The sequence below is a fragment of the Rhipicephalus microplus genome, chromosome 2, assembly GCF_043290135.1.
Source record: "Rhipicephalus microplus isolate Deutch F79 chromosome 2, USDA_Rmic, whole genome shotgun sequence".
Taxonomy (NCBI): domain Eukaryota; kingdom Metazoa; phylum Arthropoda; class Arachnida; order Ixodida; family Ixodidae; genus Rhipicephalus; species Rhipicephalus microplus.
Genome location: NC_134701.1, coordinates 210,980,356 through 210,992,772, shown reverse-complemented (window position 1 = coordinate 210,992,772; position 12,417 = coordinate 210,980,356). Strand labels below are relative to the sequence as shown.

General features: G+C 42.4%; 1 protein-coding gene across 1 annotated transcript in view; it reads right to left on the bottom strand.

Moving 5' to 3' along the window:
• Positions 1 to 464: 464 nt before the first annotated feature.
• LOC119170438 (transcription factor Spt20 homolog) overlaps positions 465 to 12,417 on the bottom strand; it is a 31,715-nt gene continuing 19,762 nt past the window's right edge. The window contains exons 17-21 of the mRNA XM_037421607.2: positions 12,112 to 12,228; positions 11,676 to 11,775; positions 9,517 to 9,695; positions 3,132 to 3,222; positions 465 to 883 (exon numbers count right to left, since the gene is read on the bottom strand). Coding sequence (XP_037277504.2) covers positions 732 to 883; positions 3,132 to 3,222; positions 9,517 to 9,695; positions 11,676 to 11,775; positions 12,112 to 12,228 — 639 coding nt within the window. The 3' untranslated portion in view covers positions 465 to 731. The remainder of the gene's footprint in view (positions 884 to 3,131; positions 3,223 to 9,516; positions 9,696 to 11,675; positions 11,776 to 12,111; positions 12,229 to 12,417) is intronic.

The following is a 12,417-nucleotide window of genomic DNA, read 5'->3' as shown; positions in this document are numbered from 1 at the left end:
ACTGTCCATCTAGTTGCACAATTTAAAACCTTTGTAAAAGCGGATGTTAAAAAAAAAGTGGCATAACACTCTTCCATCATGTAAAAAACAAACTAACAATGTAATATAATGTGCTTGATGACTACTTGAAAGCTGGAAAACTGCGGTGCACTGTTGATGCATGGCATTTTCGATGTAACGGGCAAACTAAAAGCAAGGGGTGACTGCTATTACGTTGTGCATGCAACCTAGAAGGGACTTTGAAAAATTGTGAAACTGGCTGCCTTTGATGCTGGAAATGGAACTGACAAGAAGGGACATGCTTACCTAAAGAAAATGATGGTAAATAAGGCCTATTTGAAAAACATCACAAGTGTTATTAGCCAACTGCAACAAAATTTTAAACTGTGGAAACCAGTTTAAGGTTTATGACAACAAGCAATACAACAGATTGTTCACAAAAACAATAATTTTGGGTGAAGGAGTTGCTTGCCAGAAATTATGCAATGCCCAGATTGTTAGGGATCCCACTGGCTCTACCCGAAACGGGGTATGTGATGAGTGGCGCATCAGAGGCCATGGAGTTTGCACGGCATCTGGCGACACCATTGCATACCTCAAGGATGATTATAAGTAATTGACAACTGCCGGCTCTGGAGTTGCTAGGCTTGCTTCGATATTGTACACCAATTATAAAATTTTGTTTCAGTTGGCCCATAGAAATGGTTCTGGATGTATCACTTCAAGCGATGCTATGTTTTGCCAGACTTTTTACGGCTGCGTTGCCTTGCGGCAGCCCCACTGCTGCCTCCACCGGGCTGCTGAGGAGCTGTGCTGTGCGCTTGAAGTTGTAGCTGCTTCTGCAGAGCCATTTGCAGCTGCTGATTGTGCACAGTTGTCGGTCCTGCGTGGTCAAGCAACTGGACTGTTGTGCTGTATGTGTTAGCTTCAGCACAGCGCAGAATAGAAGGACAATGCTGAGCTCGGCCTTTGAAAGTCCTGTGCCCGAGTATATGTACAGGGGTGTTCAAAAGTTCCCAGGCCACGCTCCCATAGGAATAGTGGCCTTGGAACTTTTGACCCCCTCCTTGTACATTCATTAATCCTTTCACCACCACAAACATGCGGCTGCACATCAGATGACTATTAAGGGGGCAGAATGGTTTTTGGGACCAAAAAAGTGACGAAAAAATTCATGTTCTAAAATTGACATATTTGGTGTCTGCAAGTATTTTTCCATCTCTGTGCAAATTTTCACATACCAGGAAGTGGTAATTTTTTTTAAATGTAGTTTTAACTGTCCAGATTCTTGGTGCTGTTAACATGCAGAAGCTGCGAAAAAAATGGGGAACCGACTTCGAGGCTTCTTTATAATTTGCCGGTACCTGTGTTAGAAGCTCTGCTACGAATTCATGAGCACTTTTATGAGGAATGCAAAAAATGCGAACCATGATAGTTGCTTTTTGAAGAAGCTGCGTGTTTTTAGTTTTTTCCATTTTTCTCAAAAAAGTAAATTTACGACTGTACAATTTTGAGGCCTCAACATATTTGCAACTAGGGCAGGTACAATTTTTTTTTTTTTTGCAAAAGAAACCTGTATGTGTGTAGAATGCAAGTATGAGAGCAGAATTTACAGCACAAGCCTTTTTAATTAATTACTCATCAAAATTGTAACACAATTCCAACTGTTTTTGAAAATGGATAGTTTATTTTGCTGTAAAATAACGAAGCAAGGCTTAAAAACAAAAAAAAACTTGCATACTTCAATCTATAGTCATTAGTCTATGTTGGCACATCTTAAATATCGCTTTTAATTAAGCACTTCTTTTCTTTGGCAGCCTTAAACAATAGGGGGTGAACTAAGATATCTCAGGAACAAGATGAGTAGCAGAACAACTATTTGAATATTTGAAATTAGCAGAAAAAAAACAGCATAATCCTGTGCAGTTTGATCAAGATCACTCAATAAATAAACAAAAAATGCAAGACCAGTTTGCCCCCTTAAAGGTAAACCGTTAATTGACTGGTTGTTACTTTACATACCTGTCAACCTCGAAAATAGGGCAATTTGTTAAGAAGTGAAGGAAAGAAGCATGGTGGGGGGAAATAAAAGGCATGGGTATTTTTTTATCAGGGCTAGCAACATCACAGACAGCTAGTATGAGTGATCTCAATTCTAAGTTCTCTGATGTCATTGATACAGGTGGAACTTGTAATTATATGAGGTACACACACATGTGTAATTTATAAACATTGTATTAATGTGCTGCGTGACTGTTCCCGCTTTTGCACACAGCCGTTCCCAGTCTTGTAGGCTTATTAGACGGTTACAGTTTGCCATCAGCGTGATAGCGGGGGTTAAGGGAATAGCATTGCTGTGCCGCAAACATTCGTTGGGAACAGCTCCTTATAGTTTAGTGGGATAGCGTTTACGTGCTCCAGTTGGGATGGTGACATCACCTAGCGGAGGGTGAATAAGTTAAAGAACAGTAAAAACGCAAATGCTTGCCTGTGTCACTGCGTGAAGCAATGTTACAAGTTTTTTTTTAGTAATAATAAAGATAAACAAATATGAACATGCACCAAACGCCAAAATATTTATGTTGCCGATTTGTTGGCAAGCAAAGCCATTTTAAACGGTTGTTTGCTGCGAACAAAGTGAATCTTTCATCAACTACACCAAAATCACTTCGAAGCGGGCATCCGAAACTACCGCCATGTTTTATGTACACTATGTAAACCACGCTAACACGGTATTGTTAAATCTGAAAAATAGCGTGCGAACGGTGAGCGGTACGGGTCACGTACATTACTGCGCATGTGCACTTCTATCGCACTATCCCGGTAAACTATAACTGCCTATTCACATGACAGAACAGTACTCTGGCAAAAGTGCATTCCGCACTCGCGCAAACCACATTCACGCATTAGAGCCATTGACACCGGGGCTGCTGTAGCAGCTCCTTATCGCATTCATTGAGGCATGCCTTCAGTATACAGACAGGCTGAAATCGTCTTTCTTAGACTGCATTCTGACTGCAGCAAGTACAGAATATTAAATGTTCAGCGCTGCATTTTTGAAAGCCCAACACTCCATTCATGAAGCACTCTTTTTTTTTTTTTCCCCCAATGGCAAATGACCTCATGCTTACCTGCAGCGCTGTTCACAACATTTGGTGCAGCCGGAGGCATCTGCCGAGGCAGTGTCCCAATTAATGGCAGTGTCTGCTGGCCCCCAGGAACCTGCAAGTAAAGCAATAGGATGACGATGTGTTGATGCTTCATTTGGCATGCAGTTGCTTTGTCTGTCAGAGCATGGCACATAAGTCTATGTCGCTTTTGCCGTTCAGGCGAGTCCAATTTGCGTGAGAGCCATCGAAGTACTTGACATGGCGCAACCAATATATTGCCATGATATACTGTTGCAGCAACCTGTAGCTAACAGCAGAAAAGGACGTCGGGCTGGTCCGATCACCGGCAATACGACATCGTCTTTTTCGTGAGCCCGTTTTCGTCTTTTTTTTTTTTTCAACAGCGGCATTACCACCTTTCCATAGAGCATTGTCCTAATTTCACATCATTATTACAAGAAAAAAATTTAGAAAAAAAAAAACGCTCACAATTACCAGTACACAAGAGGTGTTCACAAACCTACACAAGTGTACACAAGGGAGTTTGACAAGCCCCGCTGCGGTGGTCTAGAGGCTAAGGTACTCGGCCGCTGACCCGCAAGTCGCGGGACTGAATCCCAGCTGCATTTCGGATGAAGGCGGGAATGCTGTAGGCCTGTGCGCTCAGATTTGGGTGCACGTTAAAGACCTCAAGTGGTCAAAATTTCATGAGCCCTCCACTATGGCACCTCTCATAATCATATGGTGGTTTTGGGACGTTAAATCCCATAAATCAATCAATCAAGGGAGTTTGACAAATACCGAGCATTGATAAAATGGTTTCATTGTTGATACATGGGCGACGTCTGCCTGCTGTGAATGACTGGGTTGACCAGCTGAGTCCTCGTAAAGAACTTCGTAGTGTACTTCGCTGAGACGACTGAGAACTCCATAGGGACCCAAATAGCAGTGTAACAACTTTTCCGACCGGCTCCGTTGTCGGATGGCACTCTGCAAACGTACTCGTTCTCCGGGTTAGTAAGAAATATTGTGATGACGAGCATCGTACCACCGCGAGTCGATGCATTGTTGCTTATTGATTCGTTCGAGAGCAAGCTTGCGAGCTGCGTCCACGAGTCGGATAAATTCGTTCATGTTGACACTAATGTGGTGCCTGTCTGATAGGAGCATTGTAGTGGCCTCCCTGCTGTGAAGCAACCAAAAAGGTGCGAACCCAGTAATTTTTTGCACAGCAGTGTTGAAAGCTAATGTGATGTAGGGGAAATGTCATCCCAGTTTTTGTTTGGGTCTTGGTCAACGTACATGGGTAGCATGTCGGCGATCGTCTTGTTGAGTTTCTCTGTAAGGTCGTTGCTCTGTGGATGCATGACGTGTTGTATCATCCGGGCTGTGAAAGCTGTTCCACTATCAGTTACAACTGCTGGCACCCCATGTCGAAGGACGGTGTTCTTCATGAAAAAGTGGGCAATGTCGACTGGTGGTGCCACGTTGTAATGCCTTCGTTTTGCAGTATTGTGTGTGTCGCATAATCAGTAGTGACTACAATCCAGCAATTGCCGATGTGAGACTTGGCCAAAGGTTTGAACAGATTTATGCCAATTTGTTGGAATGCTTGTGCTGGAGGGGCAACGGGCATCAGAAAACCGGGTGGGCGCTGAAATGGTGCTTTACGGCGCTGGCACTCGCGACACGTTTCCATGTAATGTTTCACGTGCTGATTGATCTTGGGCCAACAGAAATGTTGGCGAATCTGGGCCAAGGTACGAGGGTACGAGGGACCGGACGAACGCTCATCCCGACAGGCAGACAAGACATGCGCTCTTAACACTAACACTTTTTGGACGATGAGCAGGTGTTCAGTCACAAAAGGGTTGCGAACACAGAATGGTAATAGGAAGCGTGTAAATGCTGGTGGTAGATGCGGACTGTGGCCAAGATATTCGATAAATTGTCGAAGTTCGGAATACCATATTTACTCGCATAATGAATCCACCCTTTTTTTTTTTTTTTTTTTCAGAAAGGTTGACGCCGATTCGGGGGGGAGGGTTTATTACGTGGGAGAAAAAAGTAACGGGAGTTATAACAGCAAAAGTTTCTCATGATTGTATTGGCCATTGAAATGCGTGCCAAGTTTCTTCGGTAGCCCAAAGCTCTTTTTTTCTCCTGTCACGAACACGCACGGATCGATGCCAAGGTGTCGTCCAGCCGCTCGGTTCCCATGCTCCACCGCATGCAGCCATGCGCAACAGGTGTCTAACTAATTTTACTATGACAAACCCGACAACAAAAATGCAGTGTTAGATGGTGGCACACAAACGTAGCGGGTGCACAACGTGCCGACAGCGCAGCGGGCGCGATTACGCATTGCATGACCTCTGAGATGGTGGGCACGTGGCGTAAAAACTTTCCGCACGCCCGTCATCTCGAAGGCGATGCGCTCTCTTTCTTGCTTTGTCATGCTCTTTTTCTTGCTTTGTTCTTGTGCCGCTGTGCTGGCGTGGCGCTATAAGCAAAAAGATTTCTCCTGCATTCAACAGATAGTGCTCTAACGCGAAAGGCGAGTGATGAAAATTGATGAATATGGGTCCACAAGCTTAGGTAATGATCACAAACGTATCAAGTTGAGTTTTGGAAGAGAAATGAAATTGGAAAGGCGGCATTATGAGCACCCACACGGCAATATTTATTCAGAAAAGCAAATAGAAAGAGCAACTAAAAATATTGAGAAAATAATTACCAAGGATACTAAAACAGAGTGGACGTATACATATCTAACTCGATTGTTTGAGTTAGAGCTTGCTAAGGTATGAGTCAAATCAACCGAGGATATCAGACACAAACCCAAAAGCTGGTGGGAAGAGGAAGGTGAGAGAGCCATAGTAAGACGTCGGGAAGCCTCTAGGCAACACAGGTATGCTAAACAGAGGTGTGAACCGGAAGATGATGTCAAAAGAAAACGGGATAACTTTTTGAGCTGCAGAAGGGAAGCGTCCGATTTGTTCAGTGCAAAGATTAAAAAAGAGGGGTCCCAATGGATGGCGGAAGTAAACAAAAAGGATAGAAAGGCAGCTGCAAAGTTTTGAAGCCATCTCAATTTTCTGAGTAATAAAACAAGCATGAAACAGAGGCTTATAACTACGGTTCAAGGGGTCAGACTAGAAGGGGATGAGGCAATAGAACATATAAAAACAATGATGACAGAAAAATTTAAGCACCAAAAAAGCGCTGCATGCACCGCACCAGGTGAGGATGGATCGATTAGCTCAGTGGCTTTACTAAGACAACGAGAGCGGAAAAGGGCAGAGAAAAGAGTTCCTAATAGCACATCAATAAGCCCTGATGGCATCCTAATCATGCTAATAAAGAAACTAGGACCAAACTCTAAACAAACATCAAGAGAGGCAGCGAGCAAAGCAATAATGGATGGTGAAGCTCCCAATGGGTGGAAACTAAGCAGGATGAGCATGATCTATAAAGGAAAGGGGGACAAAGCCGATATAACAGTGACATCAGTAGTTTACAGGCTGGTGATGCAGATAATAAAGGAAAGACTACAGACATGGGTGGAGAATGAGGGGGTGCAGGGAGAACTACGAACTGGGTTCTGTAAACGAAGGAGGTTGGAGGACAATCTGTTTTCATTGATGCAGTGTATTGAAATAGCGGAAAAAGAACACAGGCCCCTGTGGCTGGCATTTCTAGATATCGAGGGAGTTTGCGATAGTGTGATTCAAAAAGACTTGTGGGGAATACTGGACGCACTAGATGTGGAAGATGGAATAGCTAATCTTATAAAGGATATCTATAAAAGTAATGAGGTAGTTATCAAATGGGAAGAAAAGGCATCTGAACCTATAGAGATACAACGCAGGCTTCGACAGGGATGTCCCTTGTCATTGTTCTTTATGCTGTATCTCCAGGGACTAGAAGCCAAATTAGAGGGAAGTTGACTCGGATTCAGCCTCTCTTTTGCCAAGCAAGGAAAACACATTGAACAGTTATACCAGCATTGATGTATGCAGATGATATAGTATTAATAGCCGACAACAAGGAAGATCTGCAGGAATTGATAGACATCTGTGGTAATGAGCAGGGATTGATAGACATCTGTGGTAATGAGGGAGATAAGTTAAATTTGAAGTTCAGCAGGCAAAAATCGGCAATCGTGATTTTTAATGGTAACAAAGGCAGTGAGCATAAGATACAGGAAGTCATGCTAGAAATAGTGGATAAATAACGGGGCTGAGTATCTGAGGGAGCACGAAAGATACATAATGACTAAGGGCACCATGAATACAGCTGTAATAAAACATAGGGCACTGTGGAACTACAATAGGTATGACGTTGTGAGAGGGATTTAGAAAGGTGTCATGACCTCAAGTTTGTCGTTCGGCAATGTGGTCTTGTGCATAAAATCAGAAGTTCAAGCAAGATTGGAAATTAAACAACGTGGCATAGGTAAACTTGCTTTGGGAGCACACGGGAATACCCCAAATCAGGGGATACAGGGAGACATAGGATGGACTTCGTTTGAGTGCAGGGAAGCTAGCAGCAAGATAGAATTCGAGGAGCGATTGAGAAAAATGGGAGAGGAGCGTTGGGCTAGGAAAGTTTTCAGTTACTTGTACATGAATGTCGATACTAAATGGAGGAAACGAATTCAAAAATTGTCAAGCAAGTATTTAAACAACAGCAGAATACCAAGCCAAAACGAAACAATGGTTAAGAAGAAGGCAAAGGAAACAAAGAGGGACACGTGGAAGATGGGAATGCTTACGAAATCATCACTGGAGACCTACCGAACTTTTAAGCAGGAAATTGCAAGGGAAAAGATCTCCCACGATTCTCGGGGTAGTTCTCTGCTCTTCGAGGCTAGAACGAGAGTATTGCGGACCAAGACGTACCGAGCAAAATACGAAAGTGCAGTTACGGTATGTAGTGCGTGTGGAGAGAAGGAAGAAATGGCTGAACATATGATTATGTTCTGTAAAGAGCTCTGCCCTATAGTCGAAAATAATGGCGCCGAATTGTTCAAAGCAGTGGGGTTTAGGGACAGTGAAGGCAAAATAGACTTTAAATGGTTATAAACAACCAGGAGGAGGCTAAATGATTGGTGGCTACAATGGAGGCACGAGTGAAATTCAATCCTTAAACACACAGTGATAATACTTAACTTTATGGCTAGGTGGTGTGAGCCACCGCTCGATCTAAAGGGCACAGGCGGATACATCCATCCATCGCGACTTTAAAATTTTCATGGATGTCCACGCTCGCGCTGCTCGCAACTGTTTAGCATGGTTGCCTAACTGTGTTTTGACTTTTTTGCATCGTTATTTTATGATATAACAGCTTTATTTAGCGTTTTTTTTATCGTCAGCGACACTGGCTAACACATCAAAAAATATCAACAGATACATCAAAAATATTTTTTTCTTTCTTCAAGGGCCTCTGCACTAGAGGTTCTTGAAAAAAAAAAAAAATTCCTTTGAGCTAGAACTGAGTGCAATGCCCATTTTAATATTTAGTAATGCTTTTCCCTATTTTAACCTTATGTTGGCATTACCGTTTCCAGCTACTGCACAGTCCAGGAAAAAAATGGTTTAGAAGGGGGTTATTTTATATAGTGTGTGACACAAATGTAATGGTGTGCCAAATGAAATATGCATAAAAAACTAGTATTTAAGTGGCATGTGTAATGAGTTATGTATAAATAGTTAGCTTGTGTAAATGGTGATTTTAAGTTTGAAGCAAATGGTGATTGTGGTCGAATAATTTAAAATCGAATTCGAATAGTTTATATCACATGTCATAAAGGCAAAACGGCATATTTGTCATGATTTTATTAACCAGCACAATACATATATATATATGTTTATTTAATTGAAACAAGGCCCGTGCAAATGCCATTTTTTTTGTTAAAAGTGGAAACAACTTTGAAAAGTAGTGGCAGTATTTGACTTTTGGTAGAATGCAAATGATAGTGTGTAAGCTATGTTACAGTTTGGTATTTTGCTATACTTGGAGCATATAAACCTGTATGACAAGCTTTTAAACACAAAAAATGATGAATCAATGTTCAAAAATGTTCTATAGTTTCAATTTAGATCGAAGCAAATTCGAATACTGTGATATTTGTTCGAATATTTGCATAAGCATAATAAATGGGCAATGCAAGACCTCTTCAATCATCTTTTTAATGGGTGACAACAGCGCACACAGCCATCACTGTGCTTTGGGTGTCAGCTGTTGTTCTTGGCACTAGTTCACTTTTTTTAGCACCACTTAGTTGATGGTACAATGTGCCAATGTATCGTGGGTGGCACTTTCAAGTTTTATACCACCAGTTCAACTGCATCATTTCAAAATCGCTCTTTACGGTAATAGAATGAAAGAAGAGCCCCTTTACCTGAAGCAGAGAGACAGGTGCAGGTGCGCTGCGAACGCCCTGAGGAGGTGCAGCCTTCAGGGTGGGTGCCACCAATTGAGCTGTCAGTGTTTGTGCGCCGAGGGTGGCCACTGTCAGCGGCACGGAGAGCACACCTGACGCGGGGCTCAGCACCGTTGACACTGGGTTCACCATTCCTCCTGCACAGCACACGGAGTACCTCGGTGAATACAGTGGATTCTCGGTAAATGAAAATGTCCCGAGTGGAATCCCTGCTTAAATGGAACGCCTGCCTCTAATATGATCAGTTGCTTGCTTTAATTCTGAACCCTCGGTTGTGGAACTCTTCTCAAATGAAACATATTTTCTTTCCTGCCCCTTCAACTTCCACCTAACGAGACTGCTGTATTGTGTAGAATGTAGGGGTGTGCGAATATTCGAAAGTTTCGAATATTCGTCGAATATTAAATTCGCACTATTCGTATTCGATTCGAAAAAAGTGTATTCGACAATATCGAATACTTGATTGGATCATCATGCGGAAAATAACTCTTTTTTAATATTTCCGCTAGGTTCAGAGATATTAAAACGTTGCCCAGAGGGGCGATAAGCGTCAGAAGTGCACGCAGGTACTATGTCGGCCAGCGACGTTCAAGAATCAGCAGCAAAGTGGACGTTCGTGTAAACGTATTGCACGCTTTTCGTATGCCACCGTAGCGTGCTGCACTACCACACGTTCACTATGCGTTCACTCTGATGTTTGGAGTGCGTTTGATAATCTTGCAAATAGTCAAGTAGCAAGTACACCACTATCTACTTCAGAATGGGAAATTAAAGCGTATTCTGAAGTAGCCGTACTGAAGAAAGACAGTGACCCATATGACTGGTGACGGACTGTGGGCACCTTCAGATACCCCAGTCTGGCAAAGCTTCGCCCCCAGTACTTGCCCATACCAGCCACTTCAGTTCCAAGCGAGCGTGCCTTTTCAGTGGCAGGGGAGGTTGTCTCTGTTCGGAAGGAGCGCCTCCTGCCTGATCATGTGGAGCAACTCATATTCCTTCATGATAACATGTAGTCATTATGTTTCATGATAACAGCTAGTCATTACTTGCATTGTGTTCCAAATAACAGTGTATGTTGTGTTAACAGACAGGCTGTTGTGTATTTTTTTAGATAAATATATCTTAAATTATTGTTACTGTAAAGGCATTTGTCCTTTGATATTAGATATTCGATTCGACATTCGAACATGAATATTCGTATTCGATTCGTATTCGAAAAATTTCATATTCGCACACCCCTAGTAGAATGTCAACTCCCTATGTGTTCGACAGAAACGCAATAGCTAAGGCTAAGAACTTGCTGAGGGAAAGGCCACCCTGCACACTTTGTAAGTGCTGTAAAAAACCGGGAAGGACAGATTAATACGAGAGGAAAACGCTAAGAAGGACACAATTGTACGGCTGCACATCTATTATGTACCGGCAACAACCGCATGGCAGCTACTCTCCTTTTTCTATAACAAATATATTTACTCAGCCACTTTGCAATACACCTATATAATTTGCAATGTGTCGACTTGATATTACGGTGTGTATAAAATTTCTCATTGACAGACATTCCCTTCGACGTGTGAGACAAAGATTCCTTGTAAAAGCATGATAAACGCTGCCATTTCACTGCTACGCATAGTGTTTGAGTGTTGCAATGTTAGTGTGCTTTGGCTATTTTGTAACTGATTGCAAAACAATGACGAAAACATGTTTTTTTTTTTATACAGAGGTATTTTGTTGTCTAGGCTGCAGAAGTGCCCATGAGCTACCTTGACTGCGTATATAAGCACAGGATTAAACTTTTCCAAGAGTTACAATTTAACTGGTTGCACCTAAGCCAACAGAGGTTAACTTGAGGAACATGAAATTTAGATGCTTTATTTTGTAAACGCGCCGCCTCCCATGAACTGTAGTTTTTTGCTACCCACCTAGAAGGATTAGGCCAAAAGTATGGTTCAGACATTGCGGCTTGACAGGAGTTTTTGATTCATTATGGTTCAGCTAGTGAATAATGGACATAAAGTGGCATAGCCAGCAAAGACAAAAGCGTTTAAAAATACAAGAGACAAAGTTGCAACATCCCAACAATATCAATGTGCGCATGCCTAGATGAAAACGTCACTAACCAGAGGACACAATGACAGCTGATGGTGCCATGGATGCCACATTTGTTGTCTGTGCTACGCTCGCAGCAGACTGAATATTCTGTACAGATGTGTCCTGGATCTGCAGAGAGAGCAAGTGCGACAATGTGAAACAAGGAAAATGCACCAAGCTGTGACATGTAACAGACATCCCTCTGACAACGCAGCATAACGAAAAATGGCCGATTTCAGTGATCCACGTATCTCTTACTGTGACATCATCCCAGGAGCTAAATTTTCAATTCTTATGCAGTGCTGTAAGTTTCCCTAATTTACATTAGCCACTACGGATGCATAATGCGAGGTAGTTTTTCATTTTTTGCAGACTTAATGTTATTTATGAAACACACAAACAAGCAGACGTGAAGCAGGAAAATAGTAATACATGCAAAGCACACCGTAAACCTGAGACACACACCTGACCATGCAGGCTTCCAGTTGCTCCAACAAGCATGCTAGACTGCGTCACAGGAACCATGGTCAGTGAAATAGGCACGGGAATCGCAGAGGATAAATTGACGCCCGTCAGAGACATCTGCACATATGATGAGCATTAGAAAGAACAATGGTTATCAGCTTGCTCCCAGCTTAAAGGGGTGTTAAAGTTAGCATAACAATGTAGAATAACTGACAATGTAATGAGTTATACATGTGCAATTAGTACAAGCTAATCAATTATACCCTGAAAACCCTAAAGTCATTAGGTTCACCACCGTGGAATTAT